The following is a 22,795-nucleotide window of genomic DNA, read 5'->3' on the forward strand; positions in this document are numbered from 1 at the left end:
CCATTAAGGCTGTCGGCCAATCATCTCTCTGCCTGTCATCATGGCTCGGCGAATGATAGCGAGGAAATAGGAGCGAGGCTAGCAACCAAGAGGCCATTTACAGACTGCAGCAGCACAACAGTCTCAAGGTTCCACGCCATGCTCACTGAATGAAACAACAAGGGCAGAGGTAGTGTGTATGTGTGTGTGTGCTTCTGTGTGCATATGCGTGCTCTTGTGTGTGCATGTGGGCTTTAATGTGCATTTGTGTGTGTCTATTATGCTTGAGTGATGCACAGAGAGAGATCCAGAAGAGAAATATGCCCTGGAGTTCAAGTCATTCAAATGAACAGTGATTTTTTTTCTGCTTTTTTGGGCCACGGTAATTCCTCTGTTAGCGAATTGAAAAGCCTTGGCTGGGGGCTGTTTTTGGGTGATATTGATATGGTTTTAGAAAATGAATAGCAACCATCCCTCTGAGTTTATATGAGCAGCATTGTTGATTTATGGGCAGGCTTTAATAAAAACAAAGCTGTCCCACTTTGTTGGCAGACACTGTTATGTGGAGGATAGATCATTAAAGCCAGCTAGGGTTTGGTGGTGAGACATTGTTCTGTTGGTACACTTGAAGCTGCTGGGTGTGTGTGGGTGTGTGTGGGTGTTTGTGTGTGTGTGTGTGTGTGTGTGTGTGTGTGTGTGTGTGTGTGTGTGTGTGTGTGTGTGTGTGTGTGTGTGTGTGTGTGTGTGTGTGTGTGTGTGTGTGTGTGTGTGTGTGTGTGCGTGCGTGCGTGCGTAACCTTTTGAGATGATGTAGGGGGAAAAGAAAGGTAAACTCTACACATTACACTCTGTGCTCTCAAGTGTTTTACAGTATTTAGACCCGTAAGAACATACAATATTTAGACCCGTAAGTCATAGTCGGTGGTAGTATTGTGTGGTAACCTACACTCCAAACTCAACTCCCAGGGCAATCAGAGAGCATGGTCCTTTTCTGTTGTCTCTGCCATAACCTAGCAGTACAGGATCAGAGAGGTTCACTGTGAAGTCTGAGGAGGGGACAAGACCCAGGGGTTACACAGATTGTATTATCTTTCTACCCAGATCAAAAGATGTGGCAAAGTTTCTGCTGTCTGTCAGTTCACGGGGGAGAAATAAAATCCAAAAGCCAAAACAAAGCCAAAAAGAAAAACAGCAAGTGTTTGCAGAACTGACAGCAGTTGACAAAGCCCTGTCAGGGATTAAAATATGTCATCAAACCAGTGTATTCAGTTGAAGGGTATACAGTAGCACGATGGACATCACTCACTGACAGAGGGCTTTTCCTGTCCAACCCACCACTGTATTGTAGCACTGCTTAATGCCTTACATAACAGATGAAGATGGAAGGTGCAGTGGAAGATCACATCTTTATTATTCTACACCTGAGTTACCGGAGGGTTGTCACATGTTTCCCTTAATGGTTCATTCCAGCAAATCATCTGCATTTCTAGATCCGTCACTAAAAGGGTGATTTAATATGATACCACTTCCTTGTTAGCTTCATTGAGTGTACCTTACAAAGTAACAACACACAATCACATTCTACAATCACAGAAATAGAATTACTATAACAAAAATTCCCGTGCAGTTCATTCTATTTCTATGCATACTATGTCAAATCAATGTAAATAGTCCGGGTGGCCATTTCATTAATTGTTCACCAGTCTTATGGCTTGGGGGTAGAAGCTAGTAAGGAGCCTTTTGGTCCTAGACTTGGCGCTCCAGTACCGCTTGATGTGCGGTAGCAGAGAGAACAGTCTATGACTTGGGTGACTGGAGTCTTTTACACCGTCTAGGACCTGGATGGCAGGAAGCTTGGCAGCAGTGATGTATGGGGCAATATGCACTACCCTCTGTAGCGCCTTACGGTCGGATGCCGAGCAGTTGCCATACCAGGCGGTAATGCAACCGGTCAGCATGCTCTCGATGGTGCAGCTGTAGAACTTTTTGAGGATCTGGGGACCCATGCCAAATCTTTTCAGTCTCCTGAGGGGGAAAAGGTGTTGTCGTGCCCTCCTCATGACTGTCTTGGTGTGTTTGGACCATTCTAGTTTGTTGTTGATGTGGACACCAAGGAACTTGAAACTCTCAACCCGCTCCACTACAGCCCCGTTGATGTTAATGGGGGCGTGTTCGGCCCTCCTTTTCCTGTGGTCCACGATCAGCTCCTTTGTCTTGCTCACATTAAGGGTGAGGTTTTTGTCCTGGCACCACACTGCCAGATCTCTGACCTCCTCCCTATAGGCTGTCTCATTGTTGTCAGTGATCAGCCACTGTTGTGTTGTCAGCAAACTTAATGATGGTGTTAAAGTCGTGCTTGACACGCAGTTGTGGGTGAACAGGGAGTACAGGAGGGGACTAAGCACGCACCCCTGAAGGGCCCCAGTGTTGAGGATCAGCGTGGCATATGTGTTTTTGTCTACCCTTACCACCTCGTGCTGACTCATCAGGAAGTCCAGGATTAAGTTGCAGAAGGCGGTGTTTAGTCCCAGAGTCCTTAGCTTAGTGATGAGCTTCGTGGGCACTATGGTGTTGAATGCTGAGCTGTAGTCAATGAACAAGATTCTCACATAGATGTTCATTTTGTCCAGGTGGCAAATGGCAGTGTGGAGTGTGATTAAGATTGCGTCATCTTTGGATCTGTTGGGGCGGTATGCAAATTGGAGTGGGTCTTTTGTTTCCAGGATGATGGTGTTGATGTGAGCCATGACCAGCCTTTCAAAGCACTTCATGGCTACCGACATGAGTACTACGGGGTGGTAATTATTTAGGCATGTTACCTTCGCTTTCTTGGGCACAGGAACTATGGGGGGTCTGCTTGAAACATGTAGGTATTACAGACTCGGTCAGGGAGAGGTTGAAAATGTCAGTGAAGACACTTGCCATTTGGTTCGCACGTGCTTTGAGTACACATCCTGGTAATCCATCTGGCCCCACGGCTTTGTGAATGTTGACCTGTTTAAAGGCCTTGCTCACATCGGTTATGGAGAGCGTGATCAAACAGTCATCCAGAACAGCTGGTGCTCTCATGCATGCTTCAGTGTTGCTTGCCTCGAAGCGTGCATAAAAGGCATTTAGCTTGTCTGGTAGGCTCGTGTCACTGGGTAGCTCGCGGCTGGGTTTACCTTTGTACTCCGTAATAGTTTGCAAGCCCTGCCATATCCGAAGAGCGTCAGAGCCGGTGTAGTAGGATTCAATCTTAGTCCTGTATTTAAACTTTGACCTTTTGATGGTTCGTCTGTGGGCCTAGCAGGATTTCTTATAAGCGTCCGGATTAGTGTCCCACTCCTTGAAAGCGGCAGCTTTAGCCTTTAGCTCAGTTGGATGTTGCCTGTAATCCATGGCTTCTGGTTGAGATATGTACGTACGGTTACTATGGGGATATGGTTACTGTGGGGACGACGTCATCGATGCACTTATTGATGAAACCGGTGACTGAGGTGGTATACTCCTCAATGCCATTGGATGAGTCCCAGAACATATTCCAGTCTGTGTTAGCAAAACAGTCCCATAGCGTAGCATCCGCGTCATCTGACCACTTCCGTATTGAGCGAGTCACTTGTAATTCCTGCTTTAGTTTTTGCTTGTAAGGAGGAATCAGGAGGATAGGATTATGGGCATATTTGCCAAATGGAGGGCGAGGGAGAGTCTCTGTGTGTGGAGTAAAGGTGGTCTAGAGTTTTTTTCCTCTGGTTACACATGTGACATGCAGGGCATGTCACAGTCATTAGTGAGGAGAAACGGCACCTTTAAGTCAGCTCAAATCATTTCCCTTTCCCCTGCAGTAGGCAGCTATTTACCTGTTTTGTTTGTAGTCTCAGCACTTTCATAAGCAAGCTGTCGATGTTCAGGGCTCATTGTTCAGACAGAATGCCACCCGCTCAGGCCGTTTGACAACAGAACTGCTGCTCTAGCATTTAGTGAGGGTTAGATGAGACTGGGAGTCTGCAGTCTGCATTCTCCCTCCATTCATTATGCAGACCTTTCCTACCCCAGAGAGCTACAGCCCTGGCAATTAAGGACACCTGCACCATGTCAGATATAGAGTTTATTCAATTTCGATTTTGCATCCCAATATTGCACTTTATATACATCACAGAAGACTGACATATAACAAAACCATTTGATATACACTACTGGTCAAAAGTTTTAGAACACCTACTCATTCTAGGGTTTTCTTTATTTTTACTATTTTCTACATTGTTGAATAATAGTGAAGACTTCACAACTATGAAATAACACATATGGAATCATGTAGTAACCCAAAAAGTGTTAAACAAATCAAAATATATTTTATATTTGCCTTGATGACAGCTCTGCACACTCCTTTTTCTCCCCAATTTTGCGATATCCAGTTGGTAGTTACAGTCTTGTCCCATTGCTGCAACTCCCGTACGTACTTAGGAGAAGCGAAGGTCGAGAGCCATGCGTCCTCCAAAACACGACCCAGCCAGGCCGCACTGCTCCTTGACACATGCTCTCTTAACCCGTAAGCCAGCCACACCAATGTGTCGTAGGAAACACCGTACAACTGGCGACCGAAGTCAGCATGCATGTGCCTGGCCCTCCACAAGGAGTCGCTAGAGCGCGATCGGACAAGGACATCCCGGCCGGCCAAACCCTAAACTAACCTGGACGACGCTGGGCCAATTGTGTGCCACCTCATGGGTCTCCCGGTCACGACCGGCTGCAACACAACCTGGGATCGAACCTGGGTCTGTAGTGACGCCTCTAGCACTGCGATGCAGTGCCTTAGACCGCTGCGACACTCGGGAGTCAGAGTCAAATTTTTTGTTTGTTTATTAATTAAGAAATTAGGAAAAATATGAACATTCCACCCATTAGGCCACTAGGTCATTTGACTGCAGGAAAGGGCTACGGTAGGATAGGATAGGCCTTCGTCACAATAAATGGCCACAGAGGGTTATGGCTCTATCATGACCATTAATTCAACTTTGAAGAGAAGAAATTGCATTCATATGGAGATATGCCATAGGCTGCACTATTATAGTGTGTTTGAGTTTATAATGAGTGTCTAATTGTTCAATAATAGCTAAGACAGAGGTAATTAATAGGCTGCCTATTGAGCGTGGGAGAACAGGGATACATACGTTACATATAATGACATAACAGTGTAATTGACAGAAAAATACATTTCCGTTGTGTGTTTCTATCCATTTCCTTTAAACACAACAAAATAAAGGCATGAGCAACTTGAAAATCATTCAGATAGCGAACGTTGAGTAAGGCTTGCCTGGAGTCTTAATGTCTAAGAGCTGAATCCTGCCTGATTTCCATCCCCACAAAGACACAGAACATTCAGTGTTTTCACTAAATTAGGTTTCTTTGTGATGGTGTTTTTTTTCCCGTCATTCACAATGCTGTTGCATAACACAGTGTAATGGGAATCATAACTGTCATATCGGCCATTTTGCTGTTATGGATGTCAAACCCAGCCAAGCCAGTATTGCAGCATATCTACATGACAAGCCTCATATACAGTTGCATAAACTAAAGGCAGTGTTTTTGTTGTTTTCAGAAGCGAGTGGAGTGGAGCCAAGCTGCCCCCTTTCCTCTAGCTCTAATCCCTCTTACTGGGTGTAGTGATAAGCATGTTTGACTTGGCCCACATTTCCTGTGTTGTTTCTGCCTTGCCAAACCATGTGACTCCCAGTCCCTGTAGAGATGGATAATCTGAGTGATGCCTGTTAGGCACCGCTCTCCTCCTGGACCAAGCAACAGAACAGCAGGGAAGGAAAACAAAATGCCCGCTTTTCATTTGCTTTCCTCCCTCCCTTTTCTCCTTCCCTCTTTCCCTTACCTCTTCCCCCTTATTAAATGTTTTGCTGCTCATAGATAGATAGAATCTGTTGGTGGGAGCTGGTGGCTTTGTTGACATGCTTTTCCATCTCCCTCCCCATGTGATAGGATTAAACGCCATAGGGCCACTGGTGACCTAACCGTCTCTGGCCCCAGCCCATTGGCCCACTGAAAGCTGTGATAAACCGTGCCGATGCAAGCTGTAGCCAGTCAGATCAGACGGTATGTGTAGATTGAGAAGGGGGGTGGATAGTTGCTGTACACCAGTTGAAGGCTATTGAGATGCAGCCCAGTTGTCAGGGACACAGTCTTTGGAGCTTACAGTAATTACCTCTGAAGAAAGAAAAAAAAACGATTGTAATTATATTGTTTAATAAGATCCATCTTTGTTTTCTAAGCAGTGGTAGTTATCAATACAAACCAATTTGATAATATTATTCCTGTTATTTCTGTTATTGTATGGGAGGTTTTGGCTTGGACAAGGCTTACTTTACAATAACTCCTGTTATTGTGGTAAACATATCTTACCATATATGATGATTAGATGTGTTGAACACTAAACAAGGCGACACCAGCCAGGCATTGTTGTGATCCCTGTGGAAAGTGTTATTGTTTTGCTGTTCGGTGCCACAGACTACACTGTCCTGATTAGCGGCTGATGTTTCAGCGGTTGGCACAAAACAGCTGCAGTCTGCTTACATGTGCGCACACACACACACACACACACACACACACACACACACACACACACACACACACACACACACACACACACACACACACACACACACACACACACACACACACACACACAACCCAGCCAGTGAATCAGATCTGGAAGGAGGACCCTCACTGATGAGGTGGTAATTATTGTTTTCTCCCAAGGGATTCTGGGATAGACATCACACACACCTACAGGTTTTCTCTTCCTGTCTGCCCTCCTCCAGAACCTTGATCACCATGGTGTAACTCTACCTCTCTCCTCTTTCATTATAGCATGTTCACATGCTGAAAACTTTACCTCAAAAACAATCATCACAAAACAAACCCTTTATTTAAGTTACTCCTAAAAAAAAAGCGTAGGTTTTAGTAGAATCTATAAGTAGAATCTATCTATAAGTATCTATAAGGGTCCTCAGAGCAACATACTGCCCTCGAAGCTCCGTCAGTATGATCGCATATGGAAATGTTTACGTTTTTTCAATGTTTTCTTTAAGATAGGGCCTACCACTAGGGTTGTTGTTTATGGGACTCATAACTGCTGCTGCCAGTTAAACTTCTCAGCCTCTATGTGTGAATGTCTCTTTCTGTTGGTGTCTCTCCTTGGATGTACTGTACACAAAAGTGATTGACAGTGTTTCCATGGAGATGGTGTATTTCATTACCTTGTAGAGGCTATGTCATGTTTGCTGTTGTCTGTCCTGGGAGAGGAGCTAGTGGAATGAAATGAAATGGCTGGAGCCGGAACGATTCCGTCTGAGGGAAGAAAGGAGCGCTGAGAAGAACCTTGTATTGCTGCTTCAGGCTACTCTGACAGGCCTTGTCTACGGGAAAGACTGACGGACTTTAGTTTACATACCATAGATAGTACTTTAGGAGTACTTGTTCATCCATTTACACTATCTTCTCTAAATAATATGTGCTTACCTCATGTTTTTGATTTTCCATGCTTTATAATGTTGATGATATTGCAACGTAGTAGGCAGGGAAATCAGTAACTGGTAGGTAACGTCTTCATAATCATTGTGGTGTTTTTGTTAACTCGCAGGTGCTGCATACTTATATAATGTTTCTTCTGCATGTTTGATACCTGGATTAGCTTAGTGAACTTTGTACTGAACTTGTTTATAAATAAACTAGCCTGTTGTGTAAATCCTATGGTGAGACGTTTAATTGGCTTTTACACTTTGGCGTAGGTTCCTTTGATTTAGGTCAGTGTCTCGTAGGATAAGGTTTAATCATGTATAGGTCATCTTATGTAAGCAGGTGATCCACTTCACTTTACAGCATCAACAGTGTTTGTATTGTGAAATTGCTGTCTGACATTGTGTGTAGAAAGTTACCACGTCTGGGTCAAATACATAATGTCAAATACTTTCAAATATTTGAGCTGTGCTTGATTTCGTTTGCCCAGGCCTACAAGGGAACCAACGGAATAGTCCCAAAATTGCAATGTCCTGTTAACACATATCTTTACACTTATTATCTGTTTGATGTTTGATCAATGACAGCGTATCTCGTTCAGAAGTGTCCAATTCATATTCCTGTTATAATATTGTTGTGTTTTATTATAAAACAATAAAATATTGTTGAAATGGTTTGTTAAATTGAATTGTTAATGAGGACCTCATTAAGTTATTGATCTCTCCTCCAATTAATCATAGCCAGAGTATGGAATATGCCACACCGTGAAAATGTTGCATTCACTCTACATCATTATCAGTAGCTGCTGTGCTGACTGCTGACATAACATAATATGATGAACTGTTTTGTTATTGGCAGCAATGTATATGCACTGTATCTTTTGACACTTTTGAATTTACAAGGTCATATTTCCCACTTCCTGTTGCATGACCATGTTATTACTGAATATGTGGTGTTATGTGTTATGACTGACTCCATATTTCCTGTTGTTGTTTTGTTTTGAACAGACTGAAGAATAAATCCCAGTCAGTGGATATTGCCACTCAAGGATTCTCCTCTACCCTGGTGCCAACCTCGCCGATCAACAAGACTGCACCACCTGTTACCAAGACAACCACATTGGGGGTTCAGCAAAACAATGCAACCAATTCCCAGAGAATCTGCAGTCCACGGTGCAGTGAGCTGAAACGCGGCTACACCATCGGTAAATGAAAAGTGCTAGAATTCTGATCTGCCCATCTATGTGTGTCCACGTTCCATGTTCCTCCATTTGACTTTCCTCCAGGGACACGAGTCTGTGGCAGGAAGAGGAAGGGATGTTGGAGGGTGTGTGTGTGTGTGTGTGTGTGTGTGTGTGTGTGTGTGCGTGTGTGCGTTTGTGCGTGCGTGTGTGCGTGCGTAGGTGCTTTGTAAGGCGACTGACTGATTGAACCTCAAGATGGCCTCATTGCATCAAGTCACAATAAATCATTTTTGGGGAGTGCTGGTTGGTGCTTGTGGCAGCTATAGGCTACTTTATATTTATGTAGGAATATATTTAGCTATTGTCAGAGGTGTAGTAATAACACTTGAGGAAGCACACTTTCTGAGTTGGTAAAATGAGTTTGGGGAGTTCATAATGCAATTCTGTGCACACACTATCTCTGAATCATTCTGCCTCTGAAATGCGATTGCCCATTGACTTCGCTACTTTTGTTAGCTAGCTTCAAGGATGGACAGAGTACTGCTGAGGTGTTCTGCATGTGTCGGACTTTTAGTTAATCATTTGGTTTAACCTTGTACACACACACCTTGTACATCTTAACCCGCTGTTAATAGAGAGATGATTGGCTGTTGAATCATACTGACACCAATGGCAAGGTAGGAAGGAGTGCAATGTAAGTCAGTCGGTCGGTCAGTCAGTCAGTCAGTCAGGGCTGATGAATGGTGAATTGAATCAATTCAGTTTGGTATTATATATTGATCTGATGTAAGACGAGGTCCATTCATGACCAGACAGTTTCAGCAGGCCTATGGGGGTGATGTAACAACACTCTCTAGTCTTCAATAATCATTTACCCAATTCTGTAGCTGTGAAATAACCATATACCGTGTTTGTGTTATCTCTGTAACTGGCTAAGTTATTGTAAAAGAATTGTGTACAGGTTAATGCTCCCCGGTCTCTTGAGCTCCTGACTCTACAACCTGATGCCTTAGCAGCAGTGTTGGGGGTTACACGGTTCAAAAGGAACATGTTACGTAATCGGATTACTTTTAATGAGTAATGGAGTAAAGTAACACGTTACTTGTTCAAATTGGGTAATATTATTACAGTTACTTTGTCAAACAACGCCTGCGTTACTTTCAGAATCATATCTCTATCGGGACGGGTGTTTCCATGATCCGATCTTGACTTGTTTCCTCATTTAGTGCTCGACTGAGTGGAGAGTCTGTTTGGAGAAACGTCATCACAGCTGCTGTTCATATAAATGTACACCTCTGATCTTTGCCATTGATCGCTTCTTTGATAGCAAAGCCCATAGAGGGCTTTTCTGTCTAGTGGCAAGTGTGCCCTCTATACATCTCTATGGGTTCGTGTTCGTGCGCTCTATAACCAGAACTGGCGGCTTGAGAGAAAGATTTTGAATGAAAAGATAAGAAATGTGTGCAGATGTTTGGCTTACAGTATACTGTAGAGGGATAATTAAGCACCCCATATATAGCTCAGCACTTGTAGACTAGCACAGGAAAGCAACGCCACAGATGAAACTAGTGATCTAACCTGAGATAGTGAGTAGCCTATCCTTGGAAGAGCACGCCTTGCTCCCTCCGACAGTCAAACAAACTGTGAGATTGTGAGATTTGTTTCATGAAAGTAATACAATGTAATATAACTAGTATTATAAACTGGGTGGTTGAATGCTGATTGGCTGACAGCCATGGTCTGTCAGAACATATACCACAGGTATGACAAAATATTTATTTTTACTGCTCTAATTACATTGGTAACCAGTTTATAATAGCAATAAGGCACCTCGGGGGGTTTGTGATATATGGCCAATATACCACGGCTAAGGGCTGTGTCCAGGAACTCTGCTTTGCGTCGTGAATAAGAACAGCCCTTATCCATGGTATATTGGCCATATACCACACTTCCTCGGGCCTCATTGCTTAAATTTAACACGTCACTTTCCACACAAAGTAATATTGTAAAATAACATGTTACTTTGTGTTTACTTTTCAAATAACTAATCCCAACACTGCTTAACAGCAGGGTTAAATCATGCTTAATGTAAAACAATGCTAAGAGCTCTTTGTGCATTTATTGTGTCCTGTCCTTGAGCTTATGTGGTTAATTATCAATGTAAATGAATACAGTTGAAATCCCTGCTACAGTGTAAGTGCTCTGCTACTGGAATAGTGAGGGTATGGATGTTAAAAGAGCGTGAGTAGTGTGTGGGTCCTTTATTGGCTTGTTTTATAGTATATCATCTCTGGTGGCAGACATAAACATACATCTACATGTCATTAAATATAAAGACAGTTAGCTAGTTAGCTAATTGTAATAGTTAGCTACAGTGAGGGGAAAAAAGTATTTGATCCCCTGCTGATTTTGTACGTTTGCCCACTGACAAAGAAATGATCAGTCTATAATTTTAATGGTAGGTTTATTTGAACAGTGAGAGACAGAATAACAACAAAAAAATCCAGAAAAACGCGTGTCGAAAATGTTATAAATTGATTTGCATTTTAATGAGGGAAATAAGTATTTGACCCCTCTGCAAAACATGACTTAGTACTTGCTGGCAAAACCCTTGTTGGCAATCACAGAGGTCAGACGTTTCTTGTAGTTGGCCACCAGGTTTGCACACATCTCAGGAGGGATTTTGTCCCACTCCTCTTTGCAGATCTTCTCCAAGTCATTAAGGTTTCGAGGCTGACGTTTGGCAACTCGAACCTTCAGCTCCCTCCACAGATTTTCTATGGGATTAAGGTCTGGAGACTGGCTAGGCCACTCCAGGACCTTAATGTGCTTCTTGAGCCACTCCTTTGTTGCCTTGGCCGTGTGTTTTCGGTCATTGTCTTGCTGGAATACCTATCCACGACCCATTTTCAATGCCCTGGCTGAGGGAAGGAGGTTCTCACCCAAGATTTGATGGTACATGGCCCCGTCCATCGTCCCTTTGATGAGGTGAAGTTGTCCTGTCCCCTTAGCAGAAAAACACCCCCAAAGCATAATGTTTCCACCTCTATGTTTGATGGTGGGGATGGTGTTCTTGGGGTCATAGGCAGCATTCCTCCTCCTCCAAACACGTTGAGTTTAGTTGATGCCAAAGAGCTCCATTTTGGTCTCATCTGACCACAACACTTTCACCCAGTTGTCCTCTGAATCATTCAGATGTTGATTGGCAAACTTCAGACGGGCATGTATATGTGCTTTCTTGTATATGTGCTTTCCTGACATCCTTGGAGAGCTCTTTGGTCTTGGCCATGGTGGAGAGTTTGGAATCTGATTGATTGATTGCTTCTGTGGACATGTGTCTTTTATACAGGTAACAAACTGAGATTAGGAGCACTCCCTTTAAGTGTGCTCCTAATCTCAGCTCGTTACCTGTATAAAAGACACCTGGGAGCCAGAAATCTTTCAGATTGAGAGGGGGTCAAATACTTATTTCCCTCATTAAAATGCAAATCAATTTATAACATTTTTGACATGCGTTTTTCTGGATTATTTTGTTGTTATTCTGTCTCACTGTTCAAATAAACCTACCATTAAAATTATAGACTGATCATTTCTTTGTCAGTGGGCAAACATACAAAATCAGCAGGGGATCAAATACTTTTTCTCTCACTGTAGCTAGCTGGCGCTAACAAGATTTGGTTCTAGGTTGTGACATTAGGCCTATATTAGGCCTAGTAACTAGACATTGACTAGTGACGGTCCCTCATTCTAAACCCCTATCTTGATGTGCTTTATAATCCACCCTTCAGGCTAAAGCAACATATCCAGCCAGCCCATTTGGATCCTATCATGCTAATTTATTCTAATAGGAGAATAAATAATAATGTAGCCTAGGGGGGACATGACAGCTTGTTGTGCTGTCTGTCTGTGACAGAACCTACCTCCTTACAGAGCTGTCATTACACCATCAAGACGTTTTAATAACCACACAATCAATGAGCCTCCAACCAGGTTCAACACTTGAATTTCCACTGATAGTCTGAGATGAGGGAGGCGACGGTGGCACTGATTACGCACCAAATTACACCCTATTCCTTACATACTAAACAACTTTTATGGGCCCTGATCAAAAGTAGTGCACTATATAGGGAATAGGGTGCCATTTGGAGTGCAGACACTGAAGGATCTGGCTGAGTAGGTGTTGTAACCACCTGGAAGTGCCAGGAAGGGTGCACAGCTTTAAGAGTCTGTCACTGGGAAGCTAGAGCTAATGGCTTCTGAGAGGGTTATTCACCTTGTACTTTTGTAGCTCTCCTTTCTCTCTCTCTCTCTCTCTCTCTCTCTCTCTCTCTCTCTCTCTCTCTTTCTCTCTGTCGGTCTGACTCGTTATTCCCTAATGTATTAGCTGTGTCTCTGACCCATGGAGTTTGTTGTGGGAATCTGTCTCAAGGATGGTAGAGGCAACAGATTTGTGTGTTGCGCCAACCTTGGCCACAGTGTGAGGTGAGATGTATTATCACAGTACAGCACTGCTGTTTGACGGTGCATGCTTACACAAATATTCTGGTCTGAACGAGTGAGCAGGCTGACTATTATTAGGGCTGACCTGGTGGCCAGTCATTCTGGGGAGACAGACTCACAAGGCCCTCTCTAAAGGGTCTGACATTTCTTTGTGTGTGCGTGAGTGTGTGCATTGTGTGTGTGCATCGTGTGTGTGTGTGTGTGTGTGTGTGTGTGTGTGTGTGTGTGTGTGTGTGTGTGTGTGTGTGTGTGTGTGTGTGTGTGTGTGTGTGTGTGTGTGTGTGTGTGTGTGTGTCAGGTTGCGATTTGGCTGCTACTGTTAACTGAAACAATGTCAGGATTTCTGCTATCTTTAAATTCCCGTTTATAAATTCTACTTGACTAGCTAGAGATGCTGCTCACCGTTATGGTTGGTGAGAGTTATAGGCCTAGTTACTGCTTTAGGCAGAACATGAGTGTTCCTTTCTCCTCGTATTTCTTCTGACTGTCTAAGGGGGTTTGTTGCTTGTGTTTACCCATAGTAGCAGTTGCCAGGGGCGGCAATTACACTATGTACACAACTGATTGTCATCTCCCACTGACACTGTATGCATTGGGACAGTTACTTTGAATTGGGACAATTCACTGTTTAGAAAGTATATATATTTTTTCTTGGTATCTTTGGTTGTAAGTAATTCATTTGCAGGCCTGTTTGGCAGCCTTACCCTTATGAAGTCAAGGTGAAGACGCACACTGGTCCAGGTTGTGGACCAGAAATGTCACAATGATAACACTAATGTCCTTCCATCCTTCCACTGCTCTGTCGTTGTGTGCTATATAGGGAACACAGTGCCATTTGGGACGCAGACATTATGCTTTGCCCAGTAGAGCAATCAGTAGGACCATCAGTAGGACCATCAGTAGGACCATCAGTAGGACCATCAGTAAGACCATCAGTAGGACCATCAGTAGGACCATCAGTAGGACCATTAGTAGGACCATCAGTAGGGCAATCAGTAGGACCATCAGTTGGACCATCAGTAAGACCATCAGTAGGGCCATCAGTAGGACCGTCAGTAAGACCGTCAGTAGGACCATCAGTAAGACCATCAGTAGGACCATCAGTAGGACCATCAGTAGGACCGTCAGTAGGACCATCAGTAAGACCATCAGTAGGACCATCAGTAAGACCATCAGTAGGACCATCAGTAAGACCATCAGTAGGACCATCAGTAGGGCCATCAGTAGGACCATCAGTAAGACCATCAGTAGGACCATCAGTAAGACCATCAGTAGGACCGTCAGTAGGACCATCAGTAAGACCATCAGTAGGACCATCAGTAGGACCATCAGTAGGACCATCAGTAAGACCATCAGTAGGACCATCAGTAAGACCATCAGTAGGACCATCAGTAAGACCATCAGTAGGACCATCAGTAAGACCATCAGTAGGACCATCAGTAGGGCCATCAGTAAGACCATCAGTAGGACCATCAGTAAGACCATGAGTAGGGCCATCAGTATGACCATCAGTAGGGCCATCAGTAGGACCATCAGTAGGGCCGTCAGTAGGACCATCAGTAAGACCATCAGTATGGACCATGAGGGAGGAAAGGTCAAATCTCTGATTCATAGCTCTACATTATGTGATGACCTGAGGTTCTCTCTGACCAGCCATGTGTTGATATTCACTTACTGTAGACTTACTGTAGCAGGGTGGTTGTGATTCCCTTATGGTTTAGCTGTAGCAGGGTGGTTGTGATTCCCATATGGTTTAGCTGTAACATGGTGGTTGTGATTCCCCTATGGTTTAGCTGTAACATGGTGGTTGTGATTCCCCTATGGTTTAGCTGTAACATGGTGGTTGTTATTCCCTTATGGTTTAGCTGTAACATGGTGGTTGTGATTCCCTTATGGTTTAGCTGTAACATGGTGGTTGTTATTCCCTTATGGTTTAGCTGTAGCAGGGTGGTTGTGATTCCCTTATGGTTTAGCTGTAACATGGTGGTTGTGATTCCCTTATGGTTTAGCTGTAACATGGTGGTTGTGATTCCCTTATGGTTTAGCTGTAGCAGGGTGGTTGTGATTCCCTTATGGTTTAGCTGTAACATGGTGGTTGTGATTCCCTTATGGTTTAGCTGTAACATGGTGGTTGTGATTCCCTTATGGTTTAGCTGTAGCATGGTGGTTGTGATTCCCTTATGGTTTAGCTGTAGCAGGGTGGTTGTGATTCCCTTATGGTTTAGCTGTAGCAGGGTGGTTGTGATTCCCTTATGGTTTAGCTGCAGCAGGGTGGTTGTGATTCCCTTATGGTTTAGCTGTAACATGGTGGTTGTGAATCCCTTATGGTTTAGTTGTAACATGGTGGTGTCACAACTTCCACCGAAGTCGTTTCCTCTCCTTGTTCGGGCGGCGTTCGTCGGTCGGCGTCACCGGTCTTCTAGCCATCGTCGATCCACTTCTCATTTTCCATTTGTTTTGTCTTGTTTTCCTGCACACCTGGTTTCCATTTCCCTCATTATTTGTTGTGTATTTAACCCTCTGTTCCCCCCAATGTCTTTGTGTGGGATTGTTTATTGTAAGTGCTTGTGCACTTGTTTACTGGTGCGCGTCGGGTTTTTGTACCCATATTCTGTTGTATTTTTATGCCGTTGGTTTCTGAATTAAACTGCTCCGGCTACTACCTAGTTCTGCTCTCCTGCGTCTGACTTCCCTGCCACCAGTTTCGCACCCCTTTACAGAATCCCACACCACCATATGGAGTCAGCAGGAGCAGGTGCCCCTGGTATAGGGGTCGAGGAGCGCGTCCAGGAGCAAGTGGCGATGATCCACCATCTCGGCGCCACCATGGACCACGTTGTCCAAACCATGGACCGCTGGGAGAGACAGGGAGTTCCTCCAGCGCCTCCCCCAGCACAACCAGGGCCTCCACTACTCGCCTCCCCTTCACCCGGTCCAAGTGGGATTCGTCTCGCCCTTCCCCGGGAGTACGACGGGACGGCTGCACGCTGCCAGGGTTTCCTATTGCAGCTAGAGCTCTACCTGGCAACCATCCACCCGGCTCCTTCGGGTCGTGAGAGGGTGTCCGCCCTCGTCTCGTGCCTCTCAGGGAAAGCACTGGAGTGGGCCAACGGCGTGTGGGGAGAAGGAGACTCGGCGCTGGACCATTTCGAGGATTTCACCTACCACCTGGCGCTAACAAGAGCGTCCAGGAGTTCGCCATGGACTTTCGGACCCTGGCCGCCGGCGCAGGATGGAGCGAAAGGGCCCTGATCGACCACTATCGCTGCAGTTTGCGCGAGGACGTCCGTCGGGAGTTGGCCTGCAGGGACACCACCCTCACCTTCGACCAGCTGGTGGACCTGTCTATTTGGTTGGATAACCTGCTGGCTACCCGCGGACGTCCAGAGCAGGGTCTGTCGGTTCCATCCCCCAGCACCACCGCTCCGATGCCCATGGAGCTGGGAGGTGCTGTGCGCAGGGAGACCGGAAGAGGTTCCGTCTCGTGCACCATCTGTGGCCGCAGAGGTCACACTGCTGGTCGGTGCCGGGTTGGTTCCTCTGGGGATCGAGGCAGTAGGCAGGGCACTCTGGTGTCACCCCAGGTGAGCTGGCACCATTCTCACCCAGAGCCCTCTGTAGCACACATGTTTTTGTATATCACTTTTCATGAATTTTCCCCGCATTCCCAGCAGAAGGAGCTCGTCGATTCAGGCGCGGCTGGGAATTTTATAGACAAATCGTTCGCCCATAGTTTAGGGATCCCCATTGTTCCCGGGGCTGTGCCCTTCCCCGTTCACGCCTTAGACAGTCAACCATTAGGGTCAGGGTCGATTAGGGAGGCCACCGCTCCCCTGGGCAGGGTGACGCAGGGGGATCACAAGGAGAGAATCAGTCTCTTTCTTATTGACTCTCCTGCATTTCCCATGGTGCTAGGCCTACCCTGGTTAGCCTGTCACGACCCCACTGTCTCGTGGCAACAGAGGGCTCTCACGGGGTGGTCGCGAGAGTGCTCGGGTAGATGTTTAGGTGTTTCCGTTGGTGCTACATCGGTGGAGAGTCCAGACCAGGTTTCCACCGTGTGCATCCCCCCTGAATGTGCCGATTTGGCTCTCGCCTTCTCCAAAAAGAAGGCGACTCAATTACCACCCCATCGACGGGGGGATTGTGCGATAAATCTCCTGGTAGACGCCACACTTCCCAGGAGTCACGTGTATCCTCTGTCACAGGCGGAGACGGCGGCTATGGAAACATATGTCTCCGAATCCCTGCGTCAGGGGTACATTCGGTCCTTCACTTCACCAGCCTCCTCGAGTTTCTTTTTTGTGAAGAAGAAGGAGGGAGGTCTGCGCCCGTGTATTGACTATCGAGGTCTAAACCAGATCACTGTGAGGTACAGTTACCCGCTACCTCTCATAGCCACAGCGATTGAGTCAATGCACAGGGTGCACTTCTTCACCAAACTAGATCTCAGGAGCGCTTACAACCCGGTGCGTATCCGGGAGGGAGACGAGTGGAAGACGGCTTTCAGTACTACCTCAGGGCATTACGAGTACCTCGTCATGCCGTACGGGTTGATGAATGCTCCATCAGTCTTCCAAGTCTTTGTAGACAAGATTTTCAGGGACCTGCACGGGCAGGGTGTAGTGATGTATATTGATGACATTCTGATATACTCCGCTACACACGCCGAGCATGTGTCCCTGGTGCGCAGGGTGCTTGGTCGTCTGTTGGAGCATGACCTGTACGTCAAGGCTGAGAAATGCCTGTTCTTCCAACAGTCCGTCTCCTTCCTAGGGTACCGCATTTCCACCTCGGGTGGAGATGGAGAGTGACCGCATTTCAGCCGTGTGTAATTGGACGACTCCCACCACGGTAAAGGATGTGCAGCGGTTTCTAGGGTTTGCCAATTACTACCGGAGGTTTATCCAGGGTTTTGATCAGGTGGCGGCTCCCATTACCTCACTGCTGAAGGGGGGACCGGTACGTTTGCAGTGGTCAGCTGAGGAGGACAGGGCTGTTGGTCACCTGAGGGCTCTGTTTACCTCGGCTCCCGTGCTGGCTCATCCGGATCCCTCTTTGGCGTTCATAGTGGAGGTGGACGCGTCCGAGGCTGGGATAGGAGCCGTGCTCTCTCAGCGCTTGGGTGCGCCACCAAAGCTCCGCCCCTGTGCCTTCTTCTCGAGGAAGCTCAGCCCGGCAGTGCGAAACTATGACGTGGGGGACCGGGAGCTGTTGGCTGTCGTCAAGGCTCTGAAGGCGTGGAGACATAGGCTGGAGGGGGCTAAACACCCTTTTCTCATCTGGACTGACCACCACAATCTGGAGTACATCCGGGCGGCGAGGAGACTGAACCCTCGCCAGGCAAGATGGGCCATGTTTTTCACCCGTTTTTTTTCACCCTCTCTTACAGACCAGGTTCCCAGAACGCCAAGGCAGACGCACTGTCCCGGCTGTATGACACAGAGGAGTGGCCCATGGATCCCACCCCCATACTCCCAGCCTCCTGCCTGGTGGCACCGGTATAGTGTGGGAGCTGGACGCAGACATTGAGCAGGCGCTACGTGCAGAGCCCACTCCCGTCCAGTGTCTCGCTGGGCGTCTGTACGTACCGTCTGCTGTCCGTGACCGGCTGATCTATTGGGCCCACACGTCACCCTCCTCTGGTTATCCAGGCGTCGGTCGGACGGTGCGCTGTCTGAGTGGGAAGTACTAGTGGCCCACTTTGGCTAAGGACGTGAGGGTTTATGTTTCCTCCTGCTCGGTGTGCGCCCAGTATAAGGCTCCTAGGCACCTGCCCAGAGGTAAGCTACACCCCTTACCCGTTCCACAACGGCCGTGGTCGCACCTGTCGGTGGATTTCCTTCCTGATCTTCCTCCCTCACAGGGTAACACCATGATCCTGGTCGTTGTGGACCATTCTTCTAAGTCCTGCCATCTCCTCCCTCTGCCCGGTCTCCCTACGGCCCTACAGACTGCGGAGGCCTTGTTTACACACATCTTCCGGCACTACGGGGTGCCTGAGGATATAGTGTCTGATCGGGGTCCCAGTTCACTTCGAGGGTCTGGAGGGCGTTCATGGAACGTCTGGGGGTCTCGGTCAGCCTTACCTCGGGTTTTCACCCCGAGAGTAACGGGCAGGTGGAGAGAATTAACCAGGATGTGGGTAGGTTTCTGAGGTCTTTTTGCCAGGACCGGCCGGGGGAGTGGGCGGTGTTCATGCCCTGGGCAGAGATGGCCCAGAACTCGCTCCGCCACTCCTCCACTAACCTCTCCCCCTTCCAGTGCGTACTGGGGTATCAGCTGGTTCTGGCTCCTTGGCAGCAGAGTCAGACCGAGGCTCCTGCGGTGGACGACTGGTTTCGGCGCGCGGAGGAGACATGGGACGGCGCTCATGTTCACCTTCAGCGCGCCGTGCTGCACCAGAAAGCCAGCGCAGACTGTCACCGCAGTGAGGCTCCGATGCGGGTCTGGCTCTCGACCCGAAACCTGCCCCTCCGCCTGCTCTGCCGGAAGCTAGGTCCGCGGTTTGTGGGGCCATTTAAAGTCCTGAGGAGACTGAATTACAGGTCACAGCTTCCCCCCGAATGTCACCTCTGTTTTCTGGGTTTGGAGCTTTGAACTTTCTTCGTCATTGCATATTATTGTCTTTGTGGATGTAGTGCTCGTTCAACCTTTCTCCCTCTCTCTTTCCCTCTCTCTCTCTTTCTATCTTTCTATCTTTCTCTCTCATTGTCTCTCTCTCTCCACATCCCTTCACCCACACTGCATTCATTAACCGTCTGAATTATTGAGAGGCATATCTAGCAAAGATTTAGTGACCAGGTGGGTCACAGCTATCCATTACACCAGCCATGCTTCCATTGTCCTACAAGGCAAATTAAATCAGACGTTGTAGCTCTTGGTTTTATCAATCTAAACAATAAAAAGGTTTGTTCCATTCAGGATAGTCTTTTCTGTGTTTGTGTCCCAAATGGCACCCTATTCCCTACATAGTGTGCTGCTTTTGAACAGAGCCCTGTGAGTCCTGGTCAAAAGTAGTGCACCATATAGGGAATAGGGTGCTATTTGGGGCAAAGTCTGTGTAGAGGAGATGTTCGACTGAATTATGGTTAGTATCAAGCACATAGACCAATGACACCATGACACTATGCTAAATAGCACCACAACAAATGTCATGCAGATGTTCTTTGGGGCTTGGATAGCTTCCAAATCTATCCCATGTTAATGATGGTATATTCTAGCCACATGATTCCGTTAGGGACTATCGTTAAGACTCAGTATCACTAACAATACAAAGGACAGCAATAGACTATTTTATCCTCAATGGTCTTTTATATGAGTCAAAAACTCTTAGGTAGATTCAAGCCCTTGTCATAGCGAGGTTAAATCTCTGCGTCCCAAGGCACCCTATTCTCATTATAGTGCACTACTTTTGACCTGGGCACATAGGGCCCAAAGTAGTGCACTGTAGGGAATAGGGTGCCATTTTGGACAGAACTATAGATCAATGACAGTGGCAATGGGATTCATAACAATGGCCATGGGAGAGCTTCAACTTTACCCAGCAATGAAAAACTTTTTATTTTCTCAAGTGGTCAATATAGCAGTGGGGAGCTGAATTTTTTGCAGTGTGCTGTAAAATATCTGCCTTTGGGCCAGTGGTGTAATTACGTTGACGTGAGTCTCTCTGCAGCCCGCGTCTCCTCTCCTCCAATCTGCGTTCAATTTATAAATGCCACTGTGCTAGTAATCACACTGTTTCCACACTTAGTTTGGAGAAGTAAGTCTGCAGCCAGCCAGCCAGCCAGTCAGCCAGTCAGCCAGCCAGCCAGTCAGCCAGCCTGTCAGCTAGCCAGCCAGTCAGCCAGCCAGCCAGCCAGCCAGCCAGCCAGCCTGTCAGCCAGCCAGTCAGTCAGTCAGTCATCAGTCAGCCAGCTAGCCTGTCAGCCAGCCTGTCAGCCAGCCTGTCAGCCAGCCAGCCAGCCAGCCTGTCGTCCCATGCCAGGGATTGATTACATACAGCTCAAATGAAGAGTAAGCAGTTTTTTCCTGCCGCTGTGTGTGTGCGTGCGTGTGTGCGTGCGTGTGTGTGTAAAATAAGACCTGCCTCTCCAAATAACTGTTGATATTTGTTTTTGTTTTGCTCATGAATTTATTCGATCACATTACATTGAAACAGCTATATTTCACCGTCCTGTGTTTGTGTTTTACACACATGCGTTGATGCAGCAGGATCAACTCGGTAAGAGTTGTATTTATTGTTACCCATTAAATGTTTGCTTACTTCTGGCATATTCAGTGTTATATTAATTTGTTTCAGAATGGCACTTGTAGGCCTGATGCCAGTAAGGAGCATACAAATGTTACCATTCACACGATCGTTAAGGTTACTTACACATTTATTTAGCCATAGGAGTTGGCTACAGCACACACGTCATTTCTTTCTGTGCAGGTTTCCCAGACACAGATTAAGTCTAGTCCTAGACTAAAATGCATCCTCTATGGAGAAACTGTCCGTCTATGTTTTCCATAATACAGATCCATAACAGGAGTATGTTGATTGATTCCTCTAAGTAGGTGATTAGCACTACATTAGACCCCTTTTATTGACCAGATCTCTTAGGGAGTGTCTTGTTGTCAGAGTTTAGTGTGCATGCAGCACCTCGGCCCAATCAAGGCCCAATCGAGGCCGAGGCATGGGGAAGGCCCAGGTCCAGCAGTAGCCTTGCAGTCCTTGAAATGTGAACAATCCTTTTAGCTGCATGTGATTCATTCTGATCCAGTAGCGGTGCGTAGGTAAAATCACTGTTGAAGCCAAGCCAGAAAAAATAGAGTTATTACAATCTATGTGTTGTGATAATTGGGTTGTTTGCTCTATAACCTGTTAGGTAACTGCCTTGCCACTGTGATATATAGTCCTAAGGCTGAGACAATAAGAAGACACAGTGGCAGAATAAATTCAACCACACATTTGTTTCATCACAAAACCAAAGAGCAACCTCTGTCCGGTGAAGTCCACAAAGCATATTGCATGTAACAATCAGTTACATGACCTACAGCATGGTCAAGCAAGTTCATGTTTCTGACATTTTTGGACCACTAAACTACTATTGATTTAGAACCACAGAGAGTTACTGCAAGTCCATTTCAACTTCAACATTTCAACATCATCAAATCACCTATGTTTAGTGTGTGTGTGTGTGTGTGTGTGTGTGTGTGTGTGTGTGTGTGTGTGTGTGTGTGTGTGTGTGTGTGTGTGTGTGTGTGTGTGTGTGTGTGTGTGTGTGTGTGTGTGTGTGTGTGTGTGTGTTCGTGCAAGTAGAAAAAAACTTGTTGAAACACCAATGCCATCCTAAATAAGAATTTGTTCTTAACTGACTTGGTCCAGGCGGCCATTTGTCCGGGCGTCAACAATGTCATACTCTTTTTGGCCAGACAGAATCAGATAGATGGCCTACACATACAGAGACAGAGGGGCACTGTTTCGCTCGCTTAGATGCTTTCTCCGGTGAGATACATTCAGCCTCTTGCAAATTAAAGGAAAATTATAAAACAGAGACGAAGGATATCAATGATTTTATTATTTAATATTTTTGGACATTTTTTGGAGAAGCCTGGCTTCCCTTGGCATCCATGAATACACGCCAC

General features: G+C 46.3%; 1 protein-coding gene across 6 annotated transcripts in view; it reads left to right on the forward strand.

Annotated features, from left to right (window-relative positions):
* Positions 1-22,795, forward strand: part of LOC100194674 (oxidation resistance protein 1) — a 158,580-nt gene that overhangs the window by 66,537 nt on the left and 69,248 nt on the right. For 4 of the 6 annotated variants that reach the window (XM_045718571.1, XM_045718576.1, XM_045718574.1 and 1 more), the window contains exons 1-2: positions 135-169; positions 8,490-8,686. In XM_045718571.1, the coding sequence (XP_045574527.1) occupies positions 150-169; positions 8,490-8,686 (217 nt within the window). In that variant the 5' untranslated portion in view covers positions 135-149. Of the gene's footprint in view, positions 1-134; positions 170-8,489; positions 8,687-22,795 lie in introns of those variants that run through there. The other 2 variants (XM_045718572.1, XM_045718573.1) reach the window with 1 other exon arrangement.

This window comes from Salmo salar, chromosome ssa05, assembly GCF_905237065.1.
Source record: "Salmo salar chromosome ssa05, Ssal_v3.1, whole genome shotgun sequence".
Lineage (NCBI taxonomy): Eukaryota > Metazoa > Chordata > Actinopteri > Salmoniformes > Salmonidae > Salmo > Salmo salar.